The sequence below is a fragment of the Oncorhynchus mykiss genome, chromosome 17 (assembly GCF_057628025.1).
Source record: "Oncorhynchus mykiss isolate SJ-2025 chromosome 17, ASM5762802v1, whole genome shotgun sequence".
Classification (NCBI taxonomy): Eukaryota; Metazoa; Chordata; class Actinopteri; order Salmoniformes; family Salmonidae; genus Oncorhynchus; species Oncorhynchus mykiss.
The window spans coordinates 41,245,061-41,261,094 of NC_143038.1; the positions used below are offsets into that span (position 1 = coordinate 41,245,061).

General features: G+C 42.7%; 1 protein-coding gene across 1 annotated transcript; it reads left to right on the top strand.

Annotated features, from left to right (window-relative positions):
• Nucleotides 1–303: 303 nt before the first annotated feature.
• On the top strand, nucleotides 304–7,224 carry LOC110494199 (plasticin). The gene is made up of 9 exons (XM_021569035.3): nucleotides 304–1,169; nucleotides 3,596–3,656; nucleotides 4,474–4,569; nucleotides 4,710–4,874; nucleotides 5,057–5,182; nucleotides 5,519–5,739; nucleotides 5,827–5,876; nucleotides 6,051–6,124; nucleotides 6,277–7,224. The coding sequence occupies exons 1-9, from the start codon at nucleotides 604–606 to the stop codon at nucleotides 6,373–6,375; spliced, it is 1,458 nt and encodes a 485-aa protein (XP_021424710.1). The 5' UTR covers nucleotides 304–603; the 3' UTR covers nucleotides 6,376–7,224.
• The last annotated feature ends 8,810 nt before the right edge of the window (nucleotides 7,225–16,034 follow it).

Here is a 16,034-nt window from a genome sequence, read left to right on the forward strand (position 1 = left end):
CAGTGAAAGAGAAGGCAGACGATAGAGTGACAAGGAGTGGGACAAAGCAACAGGAGGAGATGATTTGAAGAAAAAAAAGCAGGGAGCAGACACAGCATCCTACAAAGGATATATCAGCTGTCAAGGTGAGGAGGGGGAGGTGGGCTTGGCGATGGGGACATCTTTAGAGATGAAGGCATTAACGTGGGAAACAGTTTGGCCTCCTGCTATGGACAAAAGGGAGGGGCAGATGGAAGAGAGAGAGAGAGAAAACAAAGGGGGAAGAGGGCCTGCTACTGTGGGCCAGGGAGTGGCCTAAGACTCATGTATGTTGAGGAGTGATGGATAGAGGAAGGAGGCAGGGGCTCTGGAGACTAGGAGGGAGGGAAGTAGGGTGTGGCTGAGGAGGGGGTGTTTGCAGGGAGGCAGCGGGGGATGGGGGTGAGGCAGATGGGATGTCCAGCTCGTGTATATAAAAGCCACAGCACTCCTCAGTCAGACATCCTGTTGCTTCACTCCCTGCTCCCAGGCACCTTCGGCTCCACCAGACAGAGACAGTAAGGAGAGATAGATAGTTTGAAATAAAAAATAGTTAGCAAAATTACAGGCCACCAAATATCAACCATGAGCCACCCTTCAATGAACCACCCTTCAGGACGCGCCTCCACCTCCTACCGTCGCACATTCGGGGGCCCCAACCCCATCTCGATGTCCTCCTATTCGCCTTCATACTCCCGCATGCCAATGTCCAGCGGGCACTACATGCGCTCTATATCACCCGTGGTGCCCACTCGCTCCTCCAACTACCACCACCAGCAGCGCCAGCGCTCCAGCACCCAGCCGCCCCGTCTCACCTACGAAAAGGTGGACTTCCAGCTGGCCGACGCGGTCAACGCCGAGTTCCTGGCCACCCGCAGCAACGAGAAGGTGGAGCTGCAGGACCTCAACGACCGCTTCGCCAGCTTCATCGACAAGGTGCACTACCTGGAGCAGCAGAACAGCGGGTTGCAGCAGGAGCTGAGCCAGTTCAAGGGTCAGCAGCAGGAGGGACAGCCCAACCGGGCCACCGAGCTCTTCCAGGAGGAGCTGAGGGAGCTGAGGCGCCAGCTGGACCACGTGGGAAAGGAGAGGGACCAGTACCAGGTGGAGAGGGACAACCTGGCAGAAGACATGAACCTTATCAAACAGAGGTGGGTGACATGGATGAGAGAGTGGGAGGGAGGGGTCGGGTGTGAAGGATGTTTGGAGAGTGAGGGTTAAGGTAAGGGAGGGTTGTAGGATGCTTGGGTAGTGCATGGGTGCATGGGTGACGTACTGTAGAAAGATTTTGGGAGCAAGAAGTAGGGGGGGGGGGGTTGTTTGGGAAGTTCATGAGGGATGTAGAGAGATTTTGGGAGGTAGTGGTGTTTGAAAAGGGGGGGTGTAACGATTGAGAGTGTATTTCAGGAAGTTGGCAGACTAGCAGTTTTTTATACTCTGATGTTGATAGATACGTTCTGGGCAGTGAGGGGACAGGGTGTGTGTCTGTGTACAGTCTGTGACTTTCACACCACCACCACCCTCCCATCACCCCCACTAATCTTTAAACAGACCCTTACACCACAATATTTATAGGCTGTATTTTAAACACTGATACAGGACCAGGGGTCTTTGGGCTCCAACCAAAAACTCCATACCAGCAGTGGTGGGCTGGCTGGGGTGTGGCACTTTGGAAGGATGAACACAAAAGCACCGCAGCATACTACCGCACTCTGTGCTTTACTGCAGTGTGTGTGTGTGTGTGTGTGTGTGTGTGTGTGTGTGTGTGTGTGTGTGTGTGTGTGTGTGTGTGTGTGTGTGTGTGTGTGTGCAAACACGCTAAATGTCATGACATTGGGCAGGAAGGATCCAACATAAAAAAAGATGAAATGCTTCAGCATATCATAACCAAGCAATGAATGGGACACCAAGGAAAACAAGGCACTACTACAGTATTAGAACATTTCCACTTGACCATTTATACAGTATTTACAAACTTTCAATGGACATCTCAGCAACTGTTGAGGCAGATTATTTCATCAAATATGTTTTATTAAATCAAACAAATGCCATTAAACGGAAGATGAAACTTCCTGCATCCATGGAATGTAAATATAGACAATAACACATTTAATTTTAAATTACACTGCAGTTCCATCAGCCCTTTCAAACCGAACCACAATATTTTGCTTTCAAACTCAAACTTGAGAAGAGCCAGACAACCAGTTATGGGAAACAGTATTTTTCCCCATTTGAGTTACAATTTCTGTAGACACCCACTAACTACATGTAAACGTACAAACACTCCCCATGTCCCTTCCCTGCCCCAGAGAGGGGTAGAGAGATGACAGAAGAGGGAGGTGGAATGAGAGAGGGAAGAGGCAGTAGAGGAGGAAGAGGGGGAGGTGTAGGTGGGGAGAAAAATAGCATCTGGAAAAATCAATGTGACTCAATGAGAGTGGCTCCATTAGGGGATGTTCAGTGTCCCCCTGTGATGATGGGACGGTGCCTGGGACCCCATTAGGAAAAAAGGACCCCTGTGACATGGCATGAATTAAAGATGAGGTGAGGCAGCAAGCCCCACACATGCAGTAACCCTCCCCCACACACACGCACACGTCAAGCAATCAAGTGACTGACCACAGGGACAGCCAATCCCCAGCGAGCCTGCTGTGAGTCCATGTTAGATACAGAGTGGATATGGTGTGAACTGAATGATATCATTGGACTTATGATATCATTTTTGATGACTCATCACAACAGCGGAAGAGACACTCCGTGTTCTTTGACCCTGTCCTATGATGACTAATACAAAACCAAAAGATTTATCAAACTGTTTTAACCTATTCGAATATCTATTCAACCAGGCGTTATATTTTTACGCTTTAAATCTGCTTATAAAACGTTAAGTATATTTGACATTTAGGGAAGGGAAGGCTTAGTCAGACCAGTCAGTATACTATTAGGCTTACGTAGTATAGACTTTGGTGGCAGAATGCCCAGAGCTGTCAGGCTTAAGACAGGGTGTGTCCAGATGACCTCCAAGAAGTGGTAATTAGCCAAATTTGTTTGATGTAGCAGCTGCTGACCCCATTGGATACGCTCCCAAATCCTTTTACAGGACAGTGAATTACCAAATTGATCCAGAGGCTTTTTGCCAGCTGATGCTTCTTTCTGAGGAGGAGACCTTTGACACCCAGCCAGACATACTAGATTTGCAACCCAAATGGCACCCTATTCCCTATAAAGTGCACACCTTTTGACCAGAGCCCTATGTAGGGAATGGCTTACGATTTAGGACAAACCCTCAGATAGCCCTTATGCAATTAGCACTGTGTTCCATCCTGTCCCAAGGCTTCAGCTTCCTTTGTCCAGAGCTGGACGAAACCTAGACTATAACCCAAGTATTGTGAACAATATCAAATTAGTTCTAAAGTGCCATAAAGAGTTACATAGGGAATTTCCATTAATTGATGTATTCTAAGATGGAGGTCTGAGGTTCCATAAATAGATCATATGAATCTACAACAGGAATTTCCATAGGCCTATGCATGATTGTAATAAATATTTTCTCCTTGTATGTATTTTCTTCTTACAGACTGGATGAGGAGAATCAGAAGAGATCTGAGGCTGAGAGCAACCTGCTTGTCTTCCGCAAGGTTAACACACCCTAGACTCAAACCATCACAATGTACACCAAATCAATATATTGGGCAGCGAGTCAATAGTTGACGGTAAAAGTCTGATTGAAATTCTCAGCCTGGATAATCACATTTGGCACGCCGGTTGTGATGTCAGAGCCCAACCCAAAGCTTCCCTTTCCTCATAGCCCTGCATAACAGTGACATCTTCTGTTTGGCTGAGATAGAGCTGATTATTATGATTACATTACAACTCTTAGAACCGTGAAATCATGGGTTTTCACTACAGATGTAGGATCTTAATTTGAGCCAGCTTGCTACAGCAGAACAATAATCCTGCGGAAACAGGAAATATGAATTATTATGTGAATTCTAATTAATGGACATTTTTGTAGGGGTCCATGCATTTTTCAAGTCTAAAATTTCAAAGTGGAAATTGCAAACTTCAGAAGCCTTTTAAATCTCAAATACACTACAAGTTTTAAATGTCCTGCATTGCAGGCAAGTTGCCCTGCAACAGGGTGGTCAAATTAAGATCCTACATCTGTAGGAACCAAATGGAAACAAACAGATCGAAACGGCGAGGGACTAATCTGAACTACTCTAATAAGAAATGTTTGTTTTCATTTTTTTTAAATTTACAGTTTTAACAGTGTGCGCTAATGAATACAAACTAAGATACGTATGACAAAACCCAATATTGATGGCTTTGCATTGTTGATATAATACTGCATCCCACTCACTGTTAGAGTTATCTGATCAAGCCAAAAATATTTGTTTAACCTGTTTGGGGGTTGATGAAATACTTACTAATAACAGTTTGATCTGGAACCAGGATGTGGATGATGCCACTCTGTCTCGCCTGGAGCTGGAGAGGAAGATTGAGTCTCTGATGGATGAGATTGAGTTCCTCAAGAAGCTACATGATGAGGTAGATGCAGCTGCTGAAATGGTCGACCACAAATCATGGTCTTCATGATGATCCATGCATAATCATACCTTTTTGGATTCAACCTGCTATTTAGAGGCCTTTTTTTCCAATTGACCTCTCACTTGCTCTTGTCTTCTCAGGAGATCCAGGAGGTGCAGGTGAGTTTCCAGACCCAGCAAATGAAGATGGAGGTGGACCAGACTGCCAGGCCTGACCTGACCGCTGCCCTCAAGGACATCAGGGCCCAGTACGAGAACATCGCCTCCAAGAACATGTATGAGTCTGAGGAGTGGTACAAGTCCAAGGTGAGGGGGGAACAATAGACACACACACAAATTTGAACGACCTAATCACACACACACACACAAATTTGAACGACCTAATCACACACACACACACACACACACACACACACACACACACACACACACACACAGAGAGAGACACAACTGTTCTTTATTTGTGTGTTTGTTCTATGCTCCTGCAGTTTGCTGACCTGACAGACTCTGCCAAGCGTAACACTGATGCTATGAGGCAGGCCAAGCAAGAGCAAAACGAGCACAGGAGGCAGATGCAGTCCCTCAGCTGTGAGATTGATGCACTGAAGAGCACGGTGAGGCCTCACAGAACTTGCCTATTTGTCTGTAATCAACCCCAATTTACACTGGCTGAGTGAGAAACAACAGTACAATGATCTCAGGCTTAACCCAAAATGACTGCCAGCCATGAATCACCCAAGTGCGTCAGGCATGTAAGTAGAGGATGATGCGAGTGAGCAAAATCCCTTATAATTTCCTCCCCCAATAATCTCCCCCAATCTTCCCGCAGTGATGGAATACAGTGTTTTATAAGCCCATGTGGGCTGGGCATCCTAAAGATGCAAGATACTCTATTAATAAAATCCCCCATTTCCTCCTGCCCTCACTGTATGTACGTGTGTATTTTTCAGAACGAGGCTCTGCTGAGGCAGATGCGTGAGATGGAGGACCAGTTTGGCGTGGAGGCCAATAACTACCAGGACAACGTGGTCCGCCACGAGGACGAGATCCACCACCTGAAGGACGAGATGGCCCGACACCTGAGGGAGTACCAGGACCTGCTCAACGTCAAGATGGCCCTGGACATAGAAATCGCCACTTACCGCAAGCTGCTGGAGGGAGAGGAGAGCAGGTCAGGAGGATAAGGGTTAGGACATCCTTACTCGCATCTGATTATGAACACATTCCTGAGCTAACCTATTGCTTCATTTCTCTTTAGGATTACTGTTCCCATGCATCCCTCCCAGTATGGCCGTAGTGGTGATAGGGGTGAGTTCCATCATATTACCAATAATACTAGTCTTTATCTCTCAATGTATTTCCCTCTCCATGCAAATACCCATATACTTGCCAGTATTATCTTTATATTTAACATATCCATAATCTATTAGATGTATATAAATGATCATGCACAGTATCTAAAACTGGCTTATCCCCTCATAGGCTATGACCATACCCCAGACATCCCTAGCAGGAAGCCTGTGGTGATTAAGACAGTGGAGACTCGTGATGGAGAGGTAAACATTCCAAATATTTCCTGGTATCAAGAAAATGTGTTCCATACTTTCTATGTCCACCTTGATATTCATTATACAGTGTAGTTTCACGAGAAAGCATTTGCAGGAAGTGGTGGAATTTGAGTTTTTTTTCTCTTCTTCTCTTCCTCCAGGTGGTGAAGGAATCAAAGAAGGAGAAGGAGAGGAGTGAGAGGGATGGCAAACATGATACTAATGACGGGGATCATGGCAGGGATGACCACGATGACTAGAATAGTTAGGTACCAATCACCTGTTCCAGATTCAAATGTAGCAATACAACACAAAAGAACAAAAAAAAATAGTTAAGAGCTACATACTCCATAATTGCTGTTCACCTTTCACCCTTTAAGATCACATTTTTCTGTAGCGCAGAGGGACTGTAGTATATATTTGTGCAATGTTAAAAGTTGACGAAATCTCATTTAGATAGCAAACTTAGTCACAGGATGTGATCGTGGTGCTAGTTTCAATAACCGATCATTCCTCATTGAAGATAAAATACAAAACAAAGACAGCCATACATGAGCATACCCAGACACGATAGTCCTATTTTTCCACGATAGGCAAATTTAACCTTTTTATCGATACACCACTTGAGGCCTTGATTTACAGTTAAATGATATACTTTTTTTTGTAGCTGAACTTATCATTCAATAAAATGGGTAAATGGAAAGTGGCAAAAACAAAGCAAAAGTTTTTTTTGTGATCCCTCCACAAAAACAAAACATCTCTGACATGGTACTCTCTCCAGTCGAAGGACATGATTTGATTTAGCTTTGAGAGACAGTGGACAACAATCAGTACAATTTAAAAAGGAGAGGGTCTTTGTATAGTGTCATGGAACTCTCAATGTAAAATATTCTGCCAGAGAGGGACCACCAATGGGATTTATTATCGACACATACAGAACAATCAAAGGCCACAGTAGCAGCACCACATACTCTGCTCACATTCCACTCACCTCAAAATAGAAGGGAAATGTGCTATGCGATTATATGAGAATGTGTGTTTCTGACAGAAATAGAGAATAAAAAAGAAAATGAAAATGCTAATAAAGTAATCTGGGACAGAGCTATGGAGTTTATCTTTATTAATTTGTATTGTATACTCTCATACTACTACAAAATCCTGTATAAAATGGAGATAAGGTTGACAATTGCAATGAATGTGTATTTGCATAAGTGAAACATGTCAATCAACAACTATTATACAGCAGAAATTAGTTCATTTGATTTATCACGCAGTAATACTTCATAATAACTAAGAAATCTGATTTCCAGTGCTCTTTTGTGTGAAGTGTACTATTTTAAAATAGAAAATATACAGTGGGGAGAACAAGTATTTGATACACTGCCAATTTTGCAGGTTTTCCTACTTACAAAGCATGTAGAGGTCTGTAATTTTTATCATAGGTACACTTCAACTGTGAGAGACGGAATCTAAAACAAAAATCCAGAAAATTACATTGTATGATTTGTAAGTAATTAATTTGCATTTTATTGCATGACATAAGTATTTGATCACCTACCAACCAGTAAGAACTCCAAATCTCACAGACCTGTTAGTTTTTCATTAAGAAGCCCTCCTGTTCTCCACTCATTACCTGTATTAACTGCACCTGTTTGGACTTGTTACCTGTATAAAAGACACCTGTCCACACACTCAATCAAACAGACTCCAACCTCTCCACAATGGCCAAGACCAGAGAGCTGTGTAAGGACATCAGGGATTAAATTGTAGACCTGCACAAGGCTGGGATGGGCTACAGGACAATAGGCAAGCAGCTTGGTGAGAAGGCAACAACTGTTGGCGCAATTATTAGAAAATTTAAGAAGTTCAAGATGACGGTCAATCACCCTCGGTCTGGGGCTCCATGCAAGATCTCACCTCGTGGGGCATCAATGATCATGAGGAAGGTGAGGGATCAGCCCAGAACTACACGGCAGGACCTGGTCAATGACCTGAAGAGACCTGGGACCACAGTCTCAAATAAAACCATTAGCAACACACTACGTCGTCATGGATTAAAATCCTGCAGCGCATGCAAGGTCCCCCTGCTCAAGCCAGCGCATGTCCAGGCCCGTCTGAAGTTTGCCAATGACCATCTGAATGATCCAGAGGAGGAATGGGAGAAGGTCATGTGGTCTGATGAGACAAAAATAGAGCTTTTTGGTCTTAACTCCACTCGCCGTGTTTGGAGGAGGAAGAAGGATGAGTACAACCCCAAGAACACCATCCCAACCGTGAAGCATGGAGGTGGAAACATCATTCTTTGGGGATGCTTTTCTGCAAAGGGGACAGGACGACTGCACTGTATTGAGGGAGGATGGATGGGGCCATGTATCGCAAGATCTTGGCCAACAACCTCCTTCCCTCAGTAAGAGCATTGAAGATGGGTCGTGGCTGGGTCTTCCAGCATGAGAACGACCCGAAACACACAGCCAGGGCAACTAAGGAGTGGCTCCATAAGAAGCATCTCAAGGTCCTGGAGTGGCCTAGCCAGTCTCCAGACCTGAACCCAATAGAACATCTTTGGAGGGAGCTGAAAGTCCGTATTGCCCAGCAACAGCCCCGAAACCTGAAGGATCTGGAGAAGGTCTGTATGGAGGAGTGGGCCAAAATCCCTGCTGCAGTGTGTGCAAACCTGGTCAAGAACTACAGGAAACGTATGATCTCTGTAATTGCAAACAAAGGTTTCTGTACCAAATATTAAGTTCTGCTTTTCTGGTGTATCAAATGCTTATGTCATGCAATAAAATGCAAATTAATTACTTAAAAATCATACAATGTGATTCTCTGGAGTTTTGTTTTAGATTCAGTCTCTCACAGTTGAATGATACAAATTACAGACCTCTACATGCTTTGTAAATAGGAAAACCTGCAAAATCGGCAGTGTATCAAATACTTGTTCTCCCCACTGTAGATCAGTTACTAGTTAATCAACATGGAGACTGGCACCTTGTGGGACAAAATGCAGCCAAGCAACTTCCGGTGAGTAATGCAGAGGCTGGTCATTGGTCCCAATGGAAATCTCTTAATGTACTTATCTTTTAAACAGGGCAACTGGGACCAAAATACAACTAGAGACTGAAATAGCCACTGTTCCATTCATTACATACTCTAAACAGGTGAACCTGGTTGTTGTCACTTTTAAGGCTTGACATATGTAATCTGATATCATGTTTATGCAAATTATTTAAAAAATCTAATCTCACACGTTGACAAAATACATTATTTTCTGCAAAACGAGAACATGCTGTATTATACCTTAGCAGCCACTGATGACACTAAAGTGCATGACCTACCGTTTAACAGCAGTGAAGGCTACGATTCACGAGCGCTGCATCGGTGGTGGTCACGCTGAACTTGAATGTGATTATTGGAAGAAACCAACAGCTGTGCAGTACAGTATTATGTAGAGCTATTTTACACAAAAAAAATCTTACCGTCCATATGATTTTACAGGAAGAAAATGTTTAGCTGGGACAAGTGGTGATCACAACATTTCAATTAGGCTACACCAGGTTTTGGACAGGTACAGTATGTTGATGATAATGATAATGTAGGCTATTGATAATCCGGTATATGGCCAGTTATTGCTCGATATGTAGAAACTGGCCACATTAGGGCTACTCCCCTATGGCCAGCTACAGTGACTAACTTGTTTGCTGCTTTTCATAAACTAAGAGAGATTTAAAAATATATATATATATAGAATTGGTCATGAATAAAACAGCATAAAAAATGTTCTTTAAGACGAAGGGGTTTATTGGTTCTGTTTTTGCTATGAAAGAATGTAGGGTATTCACCCATAAAATGATTAATTAATTCAAGGTTTATACAATAGAACATTCCGACAGAAAAACAACAGTCCAAACCCCATGTCTCTACCATATATGGTTCAAAGGTTACCAACGATATACTCTGAGAATTTAGCATGTTTAGAGTGAATGGAATATTTTTAATGCATAGCAGGACAGGAAAATGGTCAAATTCACACACTTATCAAAAGAACATCCCTGGTCATCCTTACTGGCTCTGATCTGGCGGACTCACTAAACATAAAGCTTTGTTTGTAAATTATGTCTGAGTGTTGGAGTGTGCCCCTGGCTATCCGTAAATAAAAAAACAACAAAAAATGGTGCCAAACAATTTCATATATAAGGAATTGCTACTTAAGTATATTTTTAGCAATTACATATACTTTTGATACTTAAGTATAGTTAAAACCAAATACTTTTAGACTTTTACTCAAGCAGTATTTTACTGGCTGACTTATACTTTTACTGGAGTAATTTTTAATATGGTATCTTTACTTTTACTCAAGTATAACAATTGGGGTACTTTTTACACCACTGCAAATATGTGCACAGAATTTGAGAGAAATAAGCTTTTGGAAAATGTCGGTGTATTTTATTTCAGCTCATGAAACATGGGACCAACACTTTACATGTTGGGTTTATATTTTTTGTGTTGTGTAATTTGAGCAGTGGCGACCCGTCATTTGAGCCCCACATGTTTAGCTAAAAAAATACATACAGTGGGGCAAAAAATTATTTAGTCAGCCACCAATTGTGCAAGTTCTCCCACTGAAAAAGATGAGAGAGGCGTGTAATTTTCATCATAGGTACACTTCAACTATGACAGACAAAATGAGAAAAAAAATCCAGAAAATCACATTGTAGGATTTTTTATGAATTTATTTGCAAATTATGGTGGAAAATAAGTATGGAACAAAAGGAACATTGTGTAACTGGGAGTCTCGTGAGTGCAAACATCCGAAGATCATCAAAGGTGCTTTTCTGACTTTCGTGACCAATCTACTTTGCTGCTAGCTGTTTGTAATGTTTTGTCTGCTGAGAGAGATGTCCTTACATTAAACGCTTGGTTTGCTTTCGCTAAAAAGCTTTTTTTTTTATCTGACATGCAAGGTGGATTAACAACAAGCTAAGCTGTGTTTTGCTATATTGCACTTGTGATTTCATTAATATTAAATATTTTTAGTAATTTAGTTTGAATTTGGCGCTCTGCAATTCAGAAATGACAGTCCATCATTACTTTACTGAACATGAAGGTCAGTCAATACGGAAAATAAAGACATTTGAACGTTTCTTCAAGTGCAGTCGCAAAAATCATCAAGCGCTATGATGATACTGGCTCTCACAAGGGCTGCAACAGGAAAGGAAGAACCATAGTTACCTCTGCTGCAGAGGATAAGTTCATTAGCGTTACCAGCCTCAGAATTTGAAGCCCAAATAAGTGCTTCACAGAGTTCAAGTAGCAGACACAACTCAACATCAACTATTCAGAGGACACTGCATGAATCAGGCCTTCATGGTTAATTGCTGCAAAGAAACCACTACTAAAGGACACCAATAATAAGAAGAGACTTGCTTGGGCCAAGAAACATGAGCAATGAACATTAGAACGGTAGAAATCTGTCCTTTGGTATGATGAGTCCAAATTTGACATTTTTGGTTCCAACTGTCGTGTCTTCGTGAGACGCAGAGTAGGTGAACGGATGATCTCCCACCGTTAAGCACGGAGGAGGAGGTATGATGGTGTGGGGTGCTTTGCTGTGACACTGTCAGTGATTTATTTAGAGTTCAAGGCACACTTAACCAGCATGGCTACCACAGCATTCTGCAGCGATCCGCCTTAGTGGGACTATCATTTGTTTTTCAACAGGACAATGAACCAATACACCTCCGTGTAAGGGCTATTTGACTAAGGAGAGTGATGGAGTGCTGCATCAGATGACCTGGCCTCCACAATCACCCGAACCTCAACCCAATTGAGATGGTTTGGGATGAGTTGGATCGCACAGTGAAGGAAAAGCAGCCAACAAGTGCTCAGCATATGTGGGAACTCCTTAAAAACTGTTGGAAAATAATTCATGCCAAGAGTGTGCAAAGTTGTCATCAAGGCAAAGGGTGGCTACTTTGAAGAATGTAAAATATAAAATATATTTTGGTTTGTTTAACACTTTTTTTGGTTACTACATGATTCCATATGTGATATTTTATCATTTTGATGTCTTCACTATTATTATACAATGAGGAAAATAGTAAAATAAAGAAAAATCCTTGAATGAGTAGGTGTCCAAGCATTTGACTGGTACTGTATATTTTTGTTGTTGCTTGTTTTGCGTGTTATTTTGTTATTCGTTCATGTCACATACCAGTTTGCAAACAATATAAAAAAAATGACTTAATAATGGCGCATACAAACATAGTCTCTTTCTTGAGTAAGGCAGCTCCAAAATGCAGGTGTTTCAGCCTAGCTTGGTGCTTTCTGTGGTTAGAGGGGCAGCCAGTGGAATATACAGAGCGTAGGCGTTGGTAATCGTCTTTAGTTGTGCCGTGATTGGTTCAGTGTTCTGTCACTCATGGGGACACTAGATCACTGCAGAATCTACAGTGAGAGCTAGACAGTTCAAGTCCCCTTGGGTACTGCCATAGATTTACATTAGAAGTGTCCATCCAAGAAGGCTCAACGTCATTGGCCACAGATAAAATGACGTCAAATCACATTATATCTACCGTAGCTTTGATTGGACTGATCATGTAACTTTCAAAATCTTAGCTAGCAAGCTAGACAAGCAGTCATCGTCATGAACCACGTCAACAATCTACTGGCAAATCCTTTTCAAGCCTTGTCATATGAAAATAAATTATAGATAAAAGGTATCGGTGCTCATCGGCCATTGGACATAAACATTACACAACAAGTCGAAAATTGCATATTCAACAATGATTGGTTTGGAAGTAATCAGTGGCTAACTGCAAGCGTTGCAAAGCAATCACTATTTTGCTTCGCCTGCCTGCTATTCGGTGGAGAGGGTGTGTGGTCCAAGTCTGGGTTTAAGGATTTAAAGCATCGGTCTGAAATGGCCTCTTCCAAGCTCAAAAGGATACAGTTGATTCGGAAAGTATTCAGACCACTTGACTTTTTCCACATTTTGTTACGTTGCAGCCTTATTCTAAAATTGATTAAATAAATACAAATCCTCATCAATCTACACAGAATACCCCATGATGACAAAGCAGAAACAGGTTTTTAGAATTTTTGCAAATGTATTAAAAATAAAAAACAGAAATACCTTATTTACATAAGTATTCAGATCACATGCTATGAGACTCGAAATTGAGCTCAGATATATCCTGATTCCATTGATCATCGTTGAGATGTTTCTACAACTTGATCCAATTGTGGTAAGTTCAATTGATTGGACATGATTTGGAAAGGCACATACCTGTCTATATAGGGTCCCACAGTTGACAGCGCATGTCAGAGCAAAAACCAAGCCATGATGTCAAAGGAATTGTCCGTAGAGCTCCATGACAGGATTGTGTCGAGGTCCCCAAGAACACAGTGGCCTCCATCATTCTTAAATGGAAGAAGATTGAAACGACCAAGACTCTTGCTAGAGCTGGCTGCCTGGCCAAACTGAGCAATCGGTGAAGAAGGGCCTTGGTCAGGGAGGTGACCAAGAACCCAATGGTCACTCTGACAGAGCTCCAGCGTTCCTCTGTGGAGATGGAGGAACCTTCCATAAGGACAACCATCTCTGCAGAATTCCACCAATCAGTTCTTCATGGTAGAGTGGCTAGACAGAAGACACTTCTCAGTAAAAGGCACATGACAGCCCGCTTGGAGTTTGCCAAAAGGCACCTAAAGGACTCTCAGACCATGAGAAACAAGATTATCTGGTCTGATGAAACCAAGATTTAACTATTTGGCCAGAATGCCAAGTGTTACGTCTGGAGGAAACCTGGCACCATTCCTACGGTGAAGCATGGTGGTGGCAGCATCATGTTGTGGGGATGTTTTTCAGCGACAGGGACTGGGAGACTAGTCAGGATCAAGTGAAAGATGAACGGCGCAAAATACAGAGAGATCCTTGATGAAAACCTGCTCCAGAGTGCTCAGGACCTCAGACTGGGGCAAAGGTTCACCTTCCAACAGGACAACGTCCCTAAGCACACAGCCAAGACAATGCAGGAGTGGTTTCGGAACAAGTCTCTGAATGCCCATGAGTGGCCCAACCAGAGCCTGGACTTGAACTCGATCAAACATCTCTGGAGAGACCTGAAAATAGTTGTGCAGCGATGCTCCTGATCCAACCTGACAGAGCTTGAGTGGATCTGCAGAGAAGAATGGGAGAAACTCCCCAAATACAGTTGTGCCAAGCTTGTAGCGTTATAGCCAAGAAGACTTGAGGCTGTAATTGCTGCCAAAGAGGCTTCAACAAAGTACTGAGAAAAGGGTCTGAAGTCTTATGTAAATGTTATATTTCAGTTTATTTGTTTTTATAAATTTGCAAACATTTCAACAAACCTGTTTTTGCTTTGTCATTATGGGGTATGGTGTGTAGATTGATGAGGGGAAATAACAATTTAATCCATTTTAGAATAAGGCTGTAACAATAATAAAATGTGGAAAAACTGTAAACATTGACTCGCAACTGCATGGGCATTAAAAGTTTGAATCCATTGGCCATGCTGTAAATAAAATAAAATGTTATTTGTCACATGCACCGAATACAACAGGTGTAGTAGACCTTACAGTGAAATGCTTACTTACAAGCCCTTAACCAACAATGCAGTTTTAAGAAAATACCTTAAAAATGTAAGAGATAAAAGTAACAAATAATTAAAGAGCAGCAGTAACATAACAATATCAAGGCAATATACAGGGGTACCGATACAGAGTCAATGTGCTGGGGCACCGGTGTCAAGTTAATTGATGTAATATGTACATGTAGGTAGCGTCATTAAAGTGACTATGTATAGATAACAACAGAGAGTAGCAGGATCGTAGAAGAGGGGTGGGGGCAATGCAAATAGTCTTGGTAGCCATTTGATTAAATGTTCAGGAGTCTTATGGATTGGGGGTAGAAGCTGTTTAGAAGCCTCTTGCCCTGTTAAGACATTGCCCCTTTAAGAGCTATGTTGCGCAGCTGCATCTAATCTATGCTACGCTACATAACTGTTTTGCTAGCACAGACTGGAATATGTTCCAGTATTCATCCAATGGCATTGAGGAGTATATATACCACCTCAGTCATCAGCTTCATCAATAAGTGCATCAATGACGTCGTCCCCACAGTGACCATACGTATTTACCCAACCAGAAGCCATGGATTACAGGCAACATCTGCACCGAGCTAGAAGCTAGAGCTGCCATTTTCAAGGAGCGGGACTCTAACCTGGAAGCTTATAATAAATCCCGCTATGCCTTCCAGCGAACCATCAAACAGACAAAGCGTCAATACAGGACTAAGATCGAACCGTACTACACCGGCTCTGACGCTCGTCGGATGTGGGAAGGCTTGCAAACCATTACAAACTACAAAGGAAAGCATAGCCGAGAGCTGCCCAGTGACATGAGCCTACCAGACGAGCTAAACTACTTCTATGCTCGCTTCGAGGCAAATAACACTGAAACATGCATGGGAGCACAAGCTGTTCCGGAAGACTGTGTGATCAAGCTCTCCGCAGCCGATGTGAGTAAGACCTTTAAACAGGTCAACATTCCTGACATACAGGACCTCTACACCAGGCGTTATCAGAGGAAGACCCTAAAAATTCAAAGACTCCAGCCACCCTAGTCATAGACTGTTCTCTCTGCTACCGCACGGCAAGCGGTGCCGGAGCACCAAGTCCAGGTCCAAGAGGCTTCTAAACAGCTTCTACCCCAAGCCATAAGACTCCTGAACATCTAGTAAAATGGCTACCCAGCCTATTTGCATTGCCCCCTCCCCCTCTTTTACACCGCTGCTACTCTCTGTTGTTATCATCTACTGTATGCATAGTCACCTTACTAACTCTACCTACATGTACATATTACCTCAACTAACCGGTGAGCCCGCACATTGACTCTGTAC